The sequence below is a fragment of the Trachypithecus francoisi genome, unplaced genomic scaffold (genome assembly GCF_009764315.1).
Source record: "Trachypithecus francoisi isolate TF-2019V2 unplaced genomic scaffold, Tfra_2.0 Lachesis_group4, whole genome shotgun sequence".
In the NCBI taxonomy this organism is placed as follows: Eukaryota; Metazoa; Chordata; class Mammalia; order Primates; family Cercopithecidae; genus Trachypithecus; species Trachypithecus francoisi.
This window is the reverse complement of record NW_022681469.1, coordinates 145,409,788-145,428,093: the sequence shown is the minus strand read 5'-3', so window position 1 is coordinate 145,428,093 and position 18,306 is coordinate 145,409,788. Positions and strand designations below refer to the sequence as shown.

At 44.1% G+C, this 18,306-nt stretch overlaps 1 protein-coding gene across 9 annotated transcripts in view; it reads left to right on the top strand.

Annotated features, from left to right (window-relative positions):
• Nucleotides 1-18,306, top strand: part of COBL (cordon-bleu WH2 repeat protein) — a 323,275-nt gene that overhangs the window by 196,576 nt on the left and 108,393 nt on the right. For all 9 annotated transcript variants that reach the window (XM_033194347.1, XM_033194345.1, XM_033194341.1 and 6 more), the window contains one exon: nt 2,862-3,035. In XM_033194347.1, coding sequence (XP_033050238.1) covers nt 2,862-3,035 — 174 coding nt within the window. The remainder of the gene's footprint in view (nt 1-2,861; nt 3,036-18,306) is intronic.

Below are 18,306 nucleotides of genomic sequence, written 5' to 3'. Positions count from 1 at the left end.
CCCATTCGTTACCTTAAAAAGTAGATAATCCAAAATGTCCAGGATGCTTATGAGAGCAAAAAAAAAGTTACGAATTAAAACCTGAAATCAATGTGAAATGGGAGGGGGCTGTAAAGTTCTTTTAAGGGAGTATTCTGCACAGACCTTCCTTAAGTGCTCAGGGCATTTACAGGACAGAGGTGGATTCACAGCAGTGTTGAGTGATCAGTCAGGCAGGCATAGTTGTGGTGAGGACCAAGGACAAGAGGAACTGGGAGTTCCATGTCTAGACAGGGTGGAGTAAAGACAAGCAATTAGATATGTAGTTGTGGAATGCACTACCATGGACATTGTGTTTCTGGGATGCCAGATGGGGCATGTGTGCTTTAGAGATATCAGGTGGCATGGGTGGAGGTGTGTAGTTCTTCATCGACTACCACAGCTTTAAGCATCCTCCAAAACGTGCGTTCACGTGTGAGTGCACGTCTGTGAGCGTGCATGTGAGAGTGTGTGCACATGTGCCTGAGTGTGTGCATGTGCAGTCACTGTCAGCAGAGACGTTGTGGATGAGGAAACACAACAATGTGGAAGGTCCCATTGTCCATGCTTTGGCCATATGCTAAGTGACTACTGATGAGGAAAGATGGGGTTTGCAATCCCCCTGAATCTGGGGGCATTTGCACAAACCAGCCATCCAGCAAAACACCTTTCCAGCTCCAGAACTGTGAAGAGCAAAATCCCTTCTCTGGTTTGCTTCCTGTGCTTCATTTAGTCTTCTAGATCCTGCAGGGTTAAGTAAATCTGAGTTGCGTCTCCCTGAGTCCTCACTGTTGCCATGGAGGGGGATGGAAGGCAGAGTTTATTTTGCGTGGCTTATTTGCTTAGTAATGACTATGATGGCTGCAGAACTCAAGGACTCAAGGGAGCAACTTACATTTTTCTGTGGGAGCCTAAATAGGCATTGATGAGTTTTCTGGGTGTTAGTTTCTTTTCTGTTATACCACCCTCACCTGTTTCCTATGGAAACTCTGTACCTGATGGCCAAAGCATGGGGCATCAGTGATGTTCAGTGTCTGCAGGGAAGCACTAATGGCATGAAAAGCAGCTTTCATGGAGTGTTTTGTCCTTTGGCTTTAATATTTAAGCACAAGAAAATCTGTGATTCAAATTTTTTTCAGGAAAACAAATGATCGTATAACTGGCAGAGCAACAGCATTTGCATCTGAGTACAAATAATACTGGGCCATTGTTTAATATGATGGATTTCCTTTATATCTTCATTTTAAATATGGAGAACCAGTTGTTCAAATGAAATCTTACCCACAAGCTTATTATGTAAAACATGAAATCATAGTGACCCAGAGGGTCATCTGTCTTTTCATTCATTCTCAGGAAGGTTGACTGAAGGGCCCTCCACCTACTAGGAACTGTTTGGAGCTGGGATTACATACAGTTTTCAGTAAAAATGAGTGATAATTAGTGTGTTCATTGAGTTCACATCTTAATGGGAGAGAAAGATACAAACAAGCAAGTATAATAATCATAATAGCTAACACTTATTGGGCACTTACTTTGTACCAAGAACTCTTTTTTTTTTTTTTTTTTTTAAAGTGGGATCTCACTCTGTCTTCCAGTGACACCAGCATGGCTCACTACAGCCTCAAACTCGGGCTCAAGAGATCCTCCCACCTTAACCTCCCAAGTAGCTGGTACTATAGGTGTGCATCACCACACCCAGCCAATGTGCCAAGAACTCTTTCAAACTCTTTTACATCCAGTCACTCATTTGATTCACATGATAGCTTTGTAATGCGGGAACTATTATTTACCCCACTTTTACAGGAGATAAACTGGGATAGGGAGAAATTAAAAATTTGCCCAAGATTTGTATCTTACTCATGTATCTTACACACACACCAAAAAAACCTCATCTAAGGTCAAAAGAAGGAATCAAACCCAGGCAGTGTCTCCAAGGTCTGTGGGCTTAACGCTTTACTGCATTGACTCTCAGTGTTGACTGTGTCCATGGTAACAGGTGCTGTGAAAGAGCTGTCGTGGCTAGGAGAGAAGAAGCACCAGGACACAGCATGGTACCATCTTGTTTTCAATTTGAAGTTAGAGTGCTGGCTCTGCTGGTTCCCCAGATGCTCTTTCTGCACTAGCACTTACATGATTCTATTAACAGACCTTAGGGAGAAAAAAGATTCAAAAAGTTTGTGTGTCCTGTAGCCTGCTCCCCCTGGTATAGAAATTGCCCCTTGAGAGCAGTTAATTAGTGTATTGGTTTGTATTTCTTTCAGCTTATTAGGTATCCATCCCTAAGTACTGTACTGATGGTTCTAGACAGTCTTCATAGCATATTGCTTATACCACATTGTCAGTTTTCCTGACTTCTGAAAATTAGAAGAAACATAAGCCCCCTCCTGGCAACAAGTGGAGTACTTCCCAAGATGACCAAGATTGTTGGTGTCTTCCCCATGGACATGTATTTCTTGATCAGTTCCTTCCTCTTTTCAGTGTCTAAGAGCTCATTCTGACAACAGGTTAAAGTTTTAAGGAGGCCAGTTCACACCTGCAGGTTGGTCAAGAAGTGTAAATGATTCTAGCTGCTAAGTGTTCTCTTAGTGGCCTAAAGAGTCTGCCATCGCCTTCATAATTAAGAAAGTGAGCCTCATAGCATGAGTCTGTTCTGCAGCACCTTCTCCAGCTTTCCCTGGAAAGCTACAGGCGGGGCTTGCTAAAGCCTTTCAAGCTGCCCGCAGAGACAGCTGCCGTGCAAGCTCAGGTGGACGGATTGGAACTTTGTCTTCACATGTGAGCATTCATACAGGGAGAAGTCATCTCACACTGATTTGGTTTTCTGTTTGTCTCTTCCCCAACAGGGCTGTTTAACGACACCCAACTCCCCATCCATGCACTCACGTTCCCTTACGCTGGGTCCATCCCTCTCGCTGGGCAGCATCTCAGGGGTGTCCGTGAAGTCAGAGATGAAGAAGCGCCGAGCCCCTCCTCCTCCAGGTTCAGGTCCACCTGTGCAAGACAAGGCATCGGAAAAGGTAGGGCAGTGGGCCTTTCTAGCAACCAAAGCATCTTTTCAATGGCACAGTTGATTCTTCCAAAGCTCCCTGGGAACACAGTAATCCTTCATGTTTGTGGCTTTAGCGACTGGAGTGTTGAGGGCAAATATTTAAGCTTTATTTAGAAGTAAAGGCAAGATGCCAGGAAGGGCTCGTGTTTTTAACTCGGAGAAGCTGAGTTCCCCAAGGCAGTCAGGATGCACCTAGCAGCCCAGTCCTGCTCCCCACACACCCTAAGATGTCAGATCCACCATGCAGGTGTAAAGATAAGGATGCAGTCTTTTTCCCTGGGCTGAGATGTTTCTGACTGACTGCATCCCAGCTTCCTGTGGAGGCAGTATGCCACAAATGCCAACATTTACAGAAAGCACATTCAGAGTCCATTCATTCTGTGGCAGGACTTTATTTCCTAATTCTTGCCGCTTGTGTCATGTGGCCTAGCCCAGTTGCATAGAGAGTGTCACACCCCTGCTAGTCTTTAGGTTCAAGGCCCCTTTTTGCTCATTTGCTCTCAAAATACCCTAAAAACTGTCTGTGCCTCCTGAATGTGAGGCTTGGCCCCTGGATCTTGATTAAAAGTCATAGCAGCAGAAACGAAATAGCAGGGTCCTGACATGTCATGTAATTTCCTTATCAGCCTGCTTGTCGGTCTGTCCAGGTATGTCCATCGGTCCGTCTATTTTTGCAAGTCGGTCCTCTGGTCATCCATCTCTGTTCCTTCATGGGTGTTATTTATCCCTGGGTCTCAGAGACCATCTTGCTCCTATCCTTAATCCTTCATATCCCTAAAAACCTATCTGAAAAGCCTGTAGTGCAACACATTTTCAAAGAAAATATTTTTATTTTTGTGTCTCTTAAATATATTTTAGGCTGGGCGCAGTAGCTCACGCCTGTAATCCCAGCACTTTGGGAGCCTGAGGCAGGAGGATCACCTGAGGTCAGGAGTTCAAGACCAACCATGGCCAACATGGTGAAACCCCGTCTCTACTGAAAATACAAAATTAGCCGGGCATGGTGGTGCACGCCTGTAGTTCCAACTACTCAGAAGGCTGAGGCAGGAGAATCGCTTGAACCCAGGAGGCAGAGGTTGCAGCGAGCCGAGATCATGCCACGGCACTTTAGCCTGTGCAACAAGAGCAAAACTCCGTCTCAAAAAATATATATATAAAATAAATATATTCTATATAAAATATAGAATATATATATATTCTAATGTGACTGACTTATTTTGAGTTCTTCATGATATATTAGCTGTGTTTTCCTAAAAGAAATTTAGGCACAAATGGTACCTTTTTGTTGTACGCATCCATGATAAGATGATGCAAATGGAAAACACAAAGCTGTTTCTTCTGATTATCTATAGTGTGTCTCATTAATTTGCTTGGATGTAGATTCTGAACTTTTTTATAACATGCAGACCATATTGATAGCATTGGCCTTTCCCAGCTACATGCCCCTGGGAATGTCTTTTTGCTTTGGCTTAGGATAGGTATTTCTTTAGCAGTAATAAAAAGTATGACTTCCAGGATCAATATTATGTCAGCTTTTTTCTTTTAATAAGAACTATATTTTCTTAATGTGATAAAACGTAGATGCTGAACTGTACCAGCATTTTAAAAATTTCTTCCACCCAGAAAAGATGTTGTATTTTTCTGCATTTAATGTGCTTACCCACAGTGGATAAAGTCTGCTTGAGTGGGAAAATGTGCAGTAAGTAGAGAATTGGGAATTCTGAATGAAAAATAAATAGTACTTTATACCCTGTAGAATGAACAGAGTTTCCTCTGAGGCAGTAAAAGCTTTTTGCTGAAATCTGTTTTATTTGGCACAGAATGCGTGGAGAAATTGGCTCATGGAAACCATCTTCCTTTTTAAGCACATGAGTGGCATATGGATTAGATTTAAGCATTTGCTCTGAACATGCTTTTTTAAACTGAAAGGTATTTTGTTATTTACTAATTTCTGGGAAAGGAACCCAAAAATGTATTGTCGTTGTTGTTAGGGAAGAACGTCAATTCCTTCTTCATGAACTTCCTTCCATATAAAGATAAGATGTTTGTTTGGGAAGCCTTATTTATATGCAACTGTTACTAACACCAGTGTCCTGAACAAGGAGGAAAGGTTCATTTTCAGGGACATGACTAGTTTGTAAGAAAACGAGAATGCCTAAATTTGTATATTTTAAAATATTATTTTGTATCAACTAGTTTAAAAAATTCAGTATTTGCTTCTTCAAGTTCTAATGGTGGGATAATTTTAGCCATCCTCCAGTTCATTTGAAAAGTTTCTAAAAATTATAATCATTATGTTAGTATTTGTCACCTGCTTATGTATTCATAATTTGATCATGTGTGTTTATTATTTCTAATTTTGAAGAGGTTTTCCCAGAAGTTTTAGAGCCTGGAGGTGACCAAATGCTCTCCTCAGACCTCATGCCTCTTCCCACAGTACTGTGAATGCAACTTTTATTATGTGGAAACTTCAGACCAGAATGATTGATTGTACACATTAAGGCACCTTATGCTCTCAGGATTTCTCAGATTTGAGCGGGCATCAGTTCACCCAAAGGGCTTGTTAAAACACATTTTTCTGGGCCCCACCTGAGTGCTAATTCAGTAGGTCTGGATGGGGCCTGAACGTTTGCATCTTAAGTGCTGCCACTCTGGCAAACCCCACTTTAAGAACCACCCCTCCATAGCAAACTACCTCGTTCAGCTGCTGGCTCTGAATTTTAACTACTCAAAGGCAACAGATCTGCTAAGAGATTCTTCAGTAGGAAAGTTACCTGAAAATGAGTCCATCTATACTGTAGAATAATAATTATATGCAGTTTTCCATGAAGTTAGCTCAGGCCTAAAGTTATGTGTTAAAACACATCAGTAGTCCTCACTCCTTCTCACTGGGACCCAGGGAACCCTCATCCAGGAGGACAGAGGAATTGACTGTTCTGCACAGGATTTTCTTCCTGCTTCATCTGGGGCCCACACTGTCCTCTCACCATCATGCCATGTACAGAGGGTGAACTCTCCCTTTGTCCCGGACCCTAGGCAGCTGCTGGAATTCTTGCTCGCTACTCTTGCATTTGGGTTAGAACCACTTTCCTATACTGTGTGATATGGTTTGGATGTTTGTCCCCTCCAAATCTCATGTTGAAATGTGATCCCAGTTGGAGGTGGGGCCTGGTGGAAGGTGTTTGGGTCATGGAGATGGATCCCTCATGAATGGCTTGGTGCCATTCCCATGGGGATGAGTGAGTTCTCGCTCTGGTAGTTTACCTGAGATCTGGTTGTTTAAAAGTGTGTGGCAGCCCCACAGACCCTGCTCCCTCTGTCACTATGTGATCTGCCTGATCCGCCTTTGCCTTTCACCATGAGTAAAAGCTTCCTGAGGCCTCACCAGAAGCCGAGAAGATGCTGGTGCCATGCTTCCTGTAGTCTGTGGGACCATGAGCCAATTAAACCCTTTTTCTTTGTAAATGACCCAGTCTCAGGTGTTTCTTTAGAGCAACACAGACTAACATACCAAGTCTTTAGCAACCCATCCTGAAGGAGAGTTTGTTTTCCTCTTTTTTGCTCATGGTTTCCTCACTTGTTCTGCTCTTAGGCCAGGATTAAGATTGTGAGTAGGGGCTGTCAACACAGATGCCTGGGTGGGCATCCCTCTGCTCATCTCCAGTCCTCAGTTTCCTCTGTAAAATGGGAACATTAAGAACAGCACTGGCCAGTGATCGCTGTAGTGGTCAGACATAGATCTCATGGCACTTGCCTGGGTTCTGATCCCAGCTTGACCAGCACTAGAAATGGGAGCTTGGATGAGATCACCCTTCTCTATGCCTTGTGTCCTTAGGTGTGTGCTCTGCATAAAGGTGGGAGATGAGAGCTGGCCACAGTGCAGTGGGGGACAGAAGTAGCCAGGATGCCTAAAGCAGGGAGGGCTGGGCAGAGGGAGTGAAGGGTTCATGGCCGCAGCCAGAGTTCTGTATTAACCAAGTAGCAGATTATATTTAAAAATCAAATTTGCTATTGCTGCAAATACCAAATGTACAATTAAAAAATCACCAAGGCCCTGCAGCAGACTCATTCTGTTAAACAATACCAGCATCCTCTCCTCGCTTGGTGGTATTTTCCCTTCTCAGCCACAAACCACAAACACCCTACTCACTATTCCATACCTTCTCAGGATTCTGGAGAAGAGAGTTGTTCATCCCTTTCAGTCCTGATAGCTTCTGTTTAAGAAGAAGAAAAATCACCGGGCATGGTGGCTCACACCTATAATCCCAGCACTTTGGGAGGCCAAGGTGGGCGGATCACAAGGTCAAGAGAACCCCATCCCTACTAAAAATACAAAAATTAGCTGGGCGTGGTGGCAGATGCCTGTAATCCCAGCTACTTGGGAGGCTGAGGCAGGAAAATCGCTTGAAACCGGAAGGCTGAGATTGTGCCACTGCACTCCAGCCTGGGTAAAAGAGTGAAACTCCATCTCAAAAAAAAAAAAAGAAAAAGAAAAAGAATCAATTACTGTCAAGACACCCTTTCATAGGAGACTCAGTTTATCTATTAAAGATTGACACAATACTCTAAATTATTCCTGTTGGCATCTTTCTTTGTATAATACTTGGCATTTTACAGAGCAAGTTTTTAAAACTTTTTTGGTATTGCATTTAAGTGATTAAAAATAAGTAACTTGTGGAAGTTTACTTATCTGTGTTATTTAATTTTAGTTTTCATTATCCACAAGTATATAATGCGTAGTTACTCATTTTTTTCAGTCAGTATACAGTTATATGCTTACTTTTATGCAGATAAAACTATAAATCCATTTTTATTGTAATTGACAAGTAATTCAAAAATATTTTAAAGTAATTATTCCAGCTTTCTTTTTTTGCTAGTATTTGAATTATTGCATTTATTATGTTCAACACTATAAAATTCCAACTTGACAAGTCTGTTTCTGCATGATCTCAAGATTATTGCATTGGGACTGAAATTGCTAGTGATGCTGGCCATTAAAATAAGTGATGGTGGAGGCTATGTTATGATCAGTTATTAGTATAACCCAAAACAGACTTTTCTATGAAAAATTTGCTTATGTATTAGTGAATATTTGTTGAATAACTGCTGTGCACAAGGTCTTGCACTTGAAAGCATGAATTGGTATTTATTACTCTAATATCTCAGCACAGTGTATACATAAAAAGATAGTATTTCACACTGTGTGAAGACTGAGGATGATCTGTGTATGTTAGACATTTAATGGAAAGCATTATTACTTGAAGTTCTATTTCCTGGATCTGGTAACTAGCATATTACAGGAAGTGATAAAACTATGCTGACCAGACTCCCAAAGACACGTTTCATCAAGAACTGAAGTGTCCATTTGATCATCCTCAGTCGCTCTGGTGTGTTCTTGATCCTGTTCTGCAGAGAGGATACCCAGGGGCAGGCAGGCCCTGGCAGCCCCTGTACTGGGAAGGACCTGAGAGCTGGGCTACAGACCACTTGGCCAGCGGATGCCAGACTGAAGTGTCCTGTCTCCATTTAGGCCTGATTTTTTTTGCTTATTAAAATGAGCATGCATATGTCCCATCTCTCCGAGCTGGGATGTTGAGATCATTGCAATACTCATCTTTGCAGACTTCTTCCTGCTGTCCTTCTCCTGGAGTGAAGTCTGCCTCCTGTTTCTTATCACATGCCTTGTGGTGGTGGTTAATTGGTTACTGATAAAGTGGATGATGCCCGGAGACATTGAAAAATTGCTTTTCACACTAATTAGAGGGCTCTGATCTTTGCCAGGTGTATCTCATGGCCACTCCTCAGCCACTTGGCCTCCTGGAGTGCTTTGTTTGGAAGGAAGAACTCTGAGGTCGGCTGAGGCTCAGCAGACAGGAGAGAGTCCTTCAGTTTACCATGAGCTCAGGAGGGGAGGACCATCTCGGCCCACCCAGAGTATGAGATGATGAGGACAGAATCTTTAGACCCACCTTGATGGCCTCTCTTCTTGCACACATCAACCACATCGACCTGTCAGGGAATCCTGCCTGTTTTCCTTTGAGGTGTATCCTTCCAGCCACTTCCCTCTGCTCCCACCTGCACTCCTGGGCTCAAGCACTCCCATGCCCCACTGAGATGTTTCCTGGTGCACTGGCTTCCTAACTAGACCCTGCTTCTGCTCATGCCCCTCTCCCCTGCAGAATCTTCTTTACACCATTGCTAGAGCGACAGGTATCTAAACAGAAACGGGGTCATGTCATGCCTTAAATCCTCTGCTGGCCTCACGTCACAGTTGACTGTGCCAGCTGCGTCTCTCCTGCTTCTCCCCACACCCGGCAGAGCCTATCACCTGCCTCTCCCTAGCGTCCCATTCACCTCCTCACTGCACCAGACCTCGCTTGGCAGTCACTGCATCCATGAAGTCTCGCTGGCCACCTCCACCCTCTGGTAACTCTCTGCCCCCTTCCCCGGTTTCAGGTTTCTTTCAGCCCCTGCCAGACAGCTCAGGAAGCTGGGAATTCTGTGTTCCCTGACACACCTCCAGTGTCTAACACTGTGCTCATTAAACCAGTAAATATTTATATAAACTTACTTTATGTGTACATGATTTATTTACCAAACATATGTATGGATCATCTCTGCTGTGCTCTAAATGTTGGCATCCTCCAAAACTCAGATGTCAGAATCCTAACTCCAAACATTATCATGTTTGGGGAGTGATGAGGTCATGAGGGTGGAACCTCATGATGGGATTAGTGTCCTTGTAAAAGAGAGCCCAGAGAGCTCCTCCGCCCCTTCCACCATGTGAGCACACAGCAAGAAGGCGCCCTCCAGACACAAGTCGGTCCACACCATGATCTTGGACTTCAGCCTCCAGAACTGTGAGAAATCAGTATCTGTTGTTTATAAGCCTCCCAATCTATGGTATTTTGTTATGGCAGCCTGAAGGGTTTCTCAGTGAAAAAAATCTGATTTCAAAATGTGCGCAAATAGTGAAGGAATTGCTTTCCTCAAGGAGCTGACTTAGCGTTTAAGGAATAAATGATGCCAGCTTTGGCCAGGACTTGCAATATTTACTCCTCACTAAGAAAAAGAGTTGTAAATGGGCCATGAAAAGTGCAGGTGCCAGAGTTAGAGAACGATCTTACTGCCTCAGTGCGAGTTGGGGCAGGGACAGTCTGTCTGGGCACAAGTAGGAGTAAGGGCACAGGCAGGCCTGTTTGCAGTTTGCATGCCACCTGGCAGACCAGAGCCGCTGTTGCTGCCCGCCTGCCACAGTGCCAAGGGAACCTGCTTGTTCATCTTCCATCCACAGCACAGCACTAATGGAGCCTCCATGAGGGGCTTGAGGGGCGCAGGGCCCTGGCAGCAAAGGGGAGGCCATAGGAGCAGCCGTGTGGGCTGGAGGCTGACATTGCCGCTTATCACACAGTGAGCGACCGAGCTTCTGCTTTCTGTAAATGGGTACGATGGCCACACACAATGTGAAGATAAGATGGGAGGGTTCTTCAGCACTTGCTCCCCACCCCTCCCTCTTATTTATCTCCCCTCCCCACTCTGTGTTTGGCGCTTTTCTGCATCTGGGATTTTTTTTCTCTTAGCTATCTCGCTGTCTTTTTAAATTCCCTTCACTCAGTTTGGTCTTCCAATGTCTCTTAACCATATCTCTTTAAAATACACACACACACACACACATACACATACAGACACACATGTTCCACTTACTTTGCTGTACATAAAATGTCTCCTCATGACTTGTTAGATCTAACCCTCACAGCCATCCTGGTAACCTTGCTAATTATGATGTCTGTTGTCACCTGAGTTGTAGAAACTGAGTCTCAGACCAGGATGAGCTGCATGTCAGAGATGCCTGCAAAAGAAGAGCAAAGAAGTAAATCTGGGTTTAGAGCAGGGACACTTTCCCTCTGCAACTTTGTATGAGATGAATAAAAACCTTAGAGAGGAAGAGGGTGTCGCCATCAAAGTGGGGTTTCTGTGTATCCAGGGACCCATCTTAGAGTTTAAGATACTTCAGATCGTATACATGAACCAGCTGCCCAGACTTTCTTTGAGATGTGGCAGAAGTTTTCCCACTTCCTGCGCTGTGAACTGAATAACACAACTTCATATTCTGGAATACTGTGGGAGTGCTGTGTTTCCCTTTCATGTTACAGTGTGCATCCTCCGGTGAAGGTCAAGAACAATGAGTGGTGTTACCGTTTTGTGTTTTGCCAGCGGTTGGTAACTCAGTGGCACATTGTTATGTCCCCCAAAAGAGCTGAGGTTGTTCGGATCACCCCTTTGCTCTCTGGGGCTGCTCTTCAGTAAAACGCCCCTAGCCTTCGCACACCCAGCCTTCAGGCCGGAAGGGAGGTTTCCTTTATAGCCACACCCCCCAGACCTTTCAGCTTCTTTTGTGTGTTTGTTCCTGTGTCTTTTTGGACTTATTGTGAATGCTTTAGTCTTTCAGAAATTCAGAAGTCTGCCTTGAACACAAGGCCGCCGAACACTCTGTTCCCACAACAACATCCTCTCCCCGACCTTATACTTTTTTGTCCAAAGCAAAATGCAGCCGGTGACTTCCTGGACAAGGAACCTGCACCCTCCCCAGTTGCGTCTGTCCCTGTAGCAGAGTGAAAAATACTCTTGGTTTGTTCCCTGTTCTTCTGGGTGCCAGAATTCTTTCCAAAGGCATAATCATGCTCCGCTGTTTAGTTGTGGGCAGCAGCCTAACAAGCTGAGGACTTGGGCATCTGTCGCATCAGTGGCCCCATCCCCCCTGCTGGCTTGATATACTCTTTCAAGAAACCAGACTCTGGGTGTAGCCCACGTTTGTGACTTTCCAGTTCGGTGTCTTTGTAGCAGCCGCCCATGTTGTCACTCATCTCGTAGTACTCCTTGGTGAGGGTAGTGATAGACCAATATGAAGTGGGACCACAAGCAACAAGGTTGAGACAGATCCAGGGCCCTCCACGTCCCACAGTCTCAAGCACACAACTTGTATTTGCCATCAGCTTGGCTGACTCCCCAGCTTGGGACCATGACTTGTTCCCCGTGGTGGCCCCAGCCATAAGCATATGCCTGATGTGTGGCGGACCCTCAGTAGACATTTATGAGCAGGTGAACATGGCCTCAATGTCAGACAGCTAAGGAGGCTCATGGGAGACGAATGGGCCATTGTCTTTCTGGAGGGAGGTCTCTAGTAACACTGAAGAGGGGGAGCACCTTGAATTAACCAGCAACTTGGATATGTTCTGCTCCAGCTGCAGGGTTTGGTGAATGGAGGGCAAATAGACAGGGCAGCATTAGGGTTCAGAGTGGTTCCCTAAGCCAGGCAGATCCTCCAGGAGATGACATTTGGGAGGGGTGAGTGACTCACACTCTCAGGGTCTCTGATGACGTCCAGATCAGTCACTTCCTTGCTACACATGCCATGGACTGTGAACGAGAGGAGCTCCACGTCCAGGTCCAATCCAGGCTCCTCTGTGTACCTCAGTCCAAGGCCCACCCCAGAGGCCCTTCAATTTCAGGTATGAGAATTAGGGTGCCCTGATAAAAATGGCACACCCAAGAAAGCCACTCAGGCAGTTTGGTGGGGCTAGGAGCCAGTGAAGGCTGTGAAAGGGATACATTGGCCTAGCCTGTCCTAACAGAAGCATGATGATTAGGATGAGTGTGGGGTGGTGCCAATCTATTCTGTGCTGGCAACATCTGTTCCTTCAGTGAGTAGGTCTCTGAACACTTTTTTTTTTTGAGACAGAGTCTCACTCTGTCACCCAGGCTGGAGTGCAGTAGCACTGTCCTGGCTCATTGCAACCTCCACCTACCAGGTTCAAGCGATTCTCCTGCCTCAGCCTGTATAGCTGGGACTGCAGGTGCACGCCACCCATGCCTGGCTAATTTTTATATTTCTAGTAGAGATGGGGTTTCGCCGTGTTGGCAAAGCTGGTCTTGAATTCCTGACCTCAAGTGATCTGTTCACCTCGGCCTCCCATAGTGCTGGGATTACAGCGTGAGCCACTACACTCAGCCTGAACACTATATTTTAAGAGAAAAAAACTAAAAGGTGTTCAGAGGAGAACATTCTTGGAATTGAAGCGTCTAGAAGTTACCATCCCTTACTTAAATGATACAGAAATTAGAAAATGTTAGCTGAAAAATGGAAAGTTTCACTGGTAAACAATCACTACATCCAGATGTTTAATTTCTGTCCCAAGACAGTAGGGCGACATCTCATTGCCCCAGAAGACAAGACCTGAGCGAGTATGTGGATGTTCTGAAAACATTTGTTTTAGATGAATGTAGGAAAAAAATTTCTGTCAGGCCAAATTGGGGCAAGAGAGCTATGAATATATGGGGAAAGTGCCACATGGCAGTATATTTAGTGTTTACCTATATTATCTTATTTAATCCTTCTCAAATCCCCACAAGATACAGACTGTCATCTCCGTTTTATAGGTGATGGGGCACAGAGAGGCTGAGTGATTGCCCGGCACCATGACAGTTTGTAAAACGGAAGACCAAGTATAAAACATAGTCTGGAGGAGTAGATCATAGTTTAAATTTTTGCAAGCATAATTATTGCCTTAACATTTAAGTGAAAGGGTGTGTAAGTTTTCTAGGGCTGCCAAAACCAAAATGCCACCGACCGGGTGGTTTCAACAACAGAAATTTATTTCTCACAGTCCTAGAGGCTGGAAGTTCAAGACCAAGGTGTCAGCAAGGTTGGTTGCTCCTGAGGCTCTTCCTTGGCTTGCAGACAGCTGTCTTGCTGCTGTGGCCTTGCAGGGCCTTTGTGGTACCTGTGCATCCCAGGTGTCCTGTCTTCTTCTTATAAGTACAGTCATATTGGATTAGAGCCTACCTTAATGACCTCATTTTAGTTTAGTTACTTCTTTAGAGGCCCCATGTCCAAATATAGTCACGTTGGACAAATTTTGGTGGGAGAGGCCAGGCACGGTGACTCACGCCTGTAATCCCAGCACTTTGGGAGGCTGAGGCTGATGGATCACTTAAGGTCAGAAGTTCAAGACCAGCCTGGCCAAATGGCAAAACCTTGTCTCTACTAAAAATATGAAGAAATTAGCTGGGTGTGGTGGCATATGCCTGTAATCCCAGCTACTCAGGAAGCTGAGGCACAAGAATTGCCTGAACTTGGGAGGCAGAGGTTGCAATGAGCTGAGATCACACCACTGCACTCTAGCCTAGGCAACAGAGTGAGACTCTATCAAAAGAAAAAAATTGGAGGGGAAACAAGTTCAGATCATAATAAAGGAAAATGGGGTTCCTGTCTACAGGCAGAACAGTTTCCATGAGGAACTGAAGGGTGTGTAAGGCTCAGCCCTTTAAAGGCTCTCAGCACTGAATTGGAGCAGTTTATGTCCCTAAAATGCAGAGAATGCTTGTCTCTTGGGTAGATTATGACATAGGGGTCCAGGACAGTGGCAGCAGCCAACCCCATGGGAAGCTCCCACTTGCAACTTTAGTTTGTATGGTTCCAGTCTAATTCCCATCCAAGAGAAGCCATCAGTGTTGGAAAGGCCATCTCATTTCAGTTGGGGGCCAGAGATACACTGGGTGAAGGTGTCACTTCCAAATTCTTTCTTGGTAAGTGACATGCAAGTCATGGAAGAAATCCAAGCAGACAGAGGTTATTCATCTCTGCTGGTCACATTTTAATTGCTAAATCTATTGGAGATTGCTAGATCAATGAAAGACCATTGTGCCCGATAAATTGCATGTGGAAGTACACTGGCCAGCAGGAAGACAGCAAAGGCACCATCATCCAGTCCTCAGCCAGCTGGTCCCATGAAACGTGTCCCAAGTTAAGCGCAACAGCAATTAGAGAGACCCAGCAACAGTTCAGTTCTTGTTGGATCCCAGGTACTCTGCTAGAACTTTTATGCACATCATCTCATATAACTTCATCTTTACAATATCCTTATAAGGCAGGTTCTGTTATCTTCATTTTACCAGTGAGGACACTGAGGTTTACAAAGGGAAAGTGAGGTCCCAGGGCTGCTACTACTGCCAGTAAGCAACAGAATATGGGCCTGTCTGATGTCTTTTCTGCATGAAGCCATCATGCATTGATGCTGATTCAATCAAAGAGAGTTGTGTAATGCTTGGCAGAGGGGGTGCAGGGTGACTCTGGCTCTGCAGCCTCTGCCAGGGATGATGTGGGTGAGGAGGTGGCATGGTGCTGTCACATGGTGTAGCACTGCAGTGAGTCACTTCAGCACGATCTTGTTAGAGATTCTGGAATGGAGAAAATGTTTGACTCATTTACTCATCATTGACAGGGAAGTCATGCATTTGCTGCTTGAGAATCAAAACTCAAAGACTTAAAAACAGTTGTATGCATCTTCTTGAAGGAAGAATGTATCCCTGCTCCATCATTGGCAGCCTCCTTGGATTTTTCACTGGAGTGCTTCCTTAGCACTGTCTGTTCATGGCACTCTTTCTCAGCAGCCTGTTCTGCTCGTGCAGAAAGTCCTACTACAGTTGAAACATCCTGGCAGAAAATGATAGAATTGGTTCGTCTCCACACATGGTCTCTTGTCAAAAAAATTAAGCAAAACTGGCAAGGTAGTGACAAGCGATACAAGGCTCTTGTTCTGTAGAACTCTGTTCTCTTGGTGGAACTGCTTAGTAAATGGGATTAACTTCATCAGGCTAGCTAGCTCCGAATATATATAAACTCAAGAAGTCTGGAACCCATGTCAAACTTATGTTAAAAGGTGTGAACTGCCAACCATTACTGTAGGCATAGCCAAATGTATTATAAATATATCAGTTTTGCTCAGATACGGACATCTGCCTATTTTTTGAGATGCTTCCTTTTGTTTTGGCTTTACCCAACTTCCAAAAATCTATCTGTCTCCTCATACAGTATGTTATGAGACTTTAAAAGTCTTGATAGGGACAACAAATAAAACAAGTAGGTTTCTTTCAGGCCTAACTAAACTGTTTTTGAGTCTACATTTTGCAAAAATAATTTTGCCATTTAATTTTTTTTTTTTTTTTTTTTTTTTTTTTTTTGAGAGAGAGTCTTGCTCTGTCGCCCAGGCTGGAGTTCAGTCAGTGATACGATCTCAGCTTACTGCAGCCTCCTCCTCCTGGGTTCGAGCAATTCTCGTGCCTCAGCCTCCTGAGTCACTGGCATTATAGCCATGTGCCTCCACGCCCTGCTAATTTTTGTGTTTGTAGTAGAGACAGGGTTTTGTCATGTTAGCCAGACTGGTCTTGGACTCCTCACCTCAGGTAATCCACCCACCTCGGCTTCCCAAAGGGCTGGGATTACAAGCGTGAGCCACCGCGCCTGGCCGGACATCTAAATTTTAAATGTTCCAGGTATAAAACATATCTGCCATTTTAGTAAATTAACAAAACTAGCAAAGAGCTAAATAACTGAATTTATACTAATGCATTTTGTAATACACAGCCAAGTATCGGTTTTATTTATATTCTACAATGTAGAAACACAAAAACAACATTTATGATGGTACAAAACAACCTTTCTAAAAATGCTGGGAAAATAGAAGTGCTGCAGAGATCATCTTTGGCATCCAGGCTGTCTCCTCCCATCCTGGAGATGATGAAGATGAGGACAGCATTGTGCTCAGAGGCACGAAGGAAGCCGAGTTCCTGTCTGACACAAACATCCCTGGGAACCTGTGGCATCTCCCACTGCAGAGCCTGTGAAAACAGCCAGGCTGCAAGGATACTCCTTGCTGGAAATAGCCAGGCAGCTAACACTGGTGTGCAGAGAAAGGAAACTGGAGCTATTTTAGTTGCTTAACGTCTACCTTTTGTTTGTGGATCGTTTCCTCTCTGACACTTGTGGCTAAAGAAGCAAGTGTTGTTTGAAGGAGATTAGAGTCTTAAGTATTTTTAGTGCTCACTAGAGTGTGACATTGTATGGGGGCTGTCTGTGATAAAATCAAAGTGAAAGGTGAGCTCGCCACTCACCTGCACGTTGACATTTTAGCAACACGGAGGAAATGGGAAGCTGGCTTTGTGTTAGAGAGTTACGCTGTTCAAATATCCACCATTTAAGTATGCTGTTCTTATTCTTGTACTTCATCATACTTTGTCACTTTGGTTTTGCCTGTCAGTCACATCAATAGTCAGTATGTTTTTCACTATGAAGGGAAACTGCTGAAAGGGGGAGTTAATTATTTCTCTCACTTTTACATTTTGCAACTTTTTACATATATTCATGATTCTCTCCAGTCACCTTGATAATCCACAATCAGAAAAGCAGGTTGTCAAATATAAATCAGGATTTTAAATTTGCAGTGTAAAAGATCCTAATTCCTGTCTTTGAGGCACTGTTCAGGATTTGGAAACTGAAGCTCCGTGCAGAGCCTCCTAGGCACCATCTCGTCTTGAACTTCCATTCTGAACTCAGCCTTGACTGCTCTGGGTTCATTGCGGAACTTCCATTCTGAACTCAGCCTTGACTGCTCTGGGTTCATTGCGGAACTTCCATTCTGAACTCAGCCTTGACTGCTCTGGGTTCATTGTGGAACTTCCATTCTGAACTCAGCCTTGACTGCTCTGGGTTCAGAGAACTAACCTTCTTTCAGAGACATTTGATTTACTCCTCAACCAAGCTCACAAAATTTTAGTATCTGCAAAGCTTTTGCTTTTGTGCAACAAAGGACACAGTCAGCAGATTAAAAAGACAACACGCGGAATGGGAGAAAATATTTGCAAACTATGTATATGATAAGGGATTTATATCCGGAATGTATGGAGACTCCAACTTCAACTCAACAACAAAAAACAAACAACTCAATTAAAAAATGAGCAAAGGGCTTAAATAGACATTTCTCCAAAGAAGATATACAAGTCAGCAAGCACATGAAAAGATGCTCAGCAGCACTAATCATAAGAGAAATGCAAATCAAAACCATAATGAGATACCACCTCATACCCATTAGGATGGCTGCTATGAGAAAAAACCCAAAAGAAAAGATGCATTGGCGGGGACATAGAGAAATTGGAAGCCTTGTGCATTGTTGGTGGGAGTGTAAAATGATGCAGCCACTATGGAAAACAGTATGACAGGTCCTCAGAAAATCCAAAATGGAACTCCCATAGGATCTAGCAATTTCACTTCCGGGTATATATCCAAAATAATTGAAAGCAGGGCCTGAGAGAGATACCTGTACACCCATGTTCATCGCAGCATGATTTATAATAGCTGAAACATGGAAGTAACACAGATGTCCATCAATGGATGAATAGGTAAA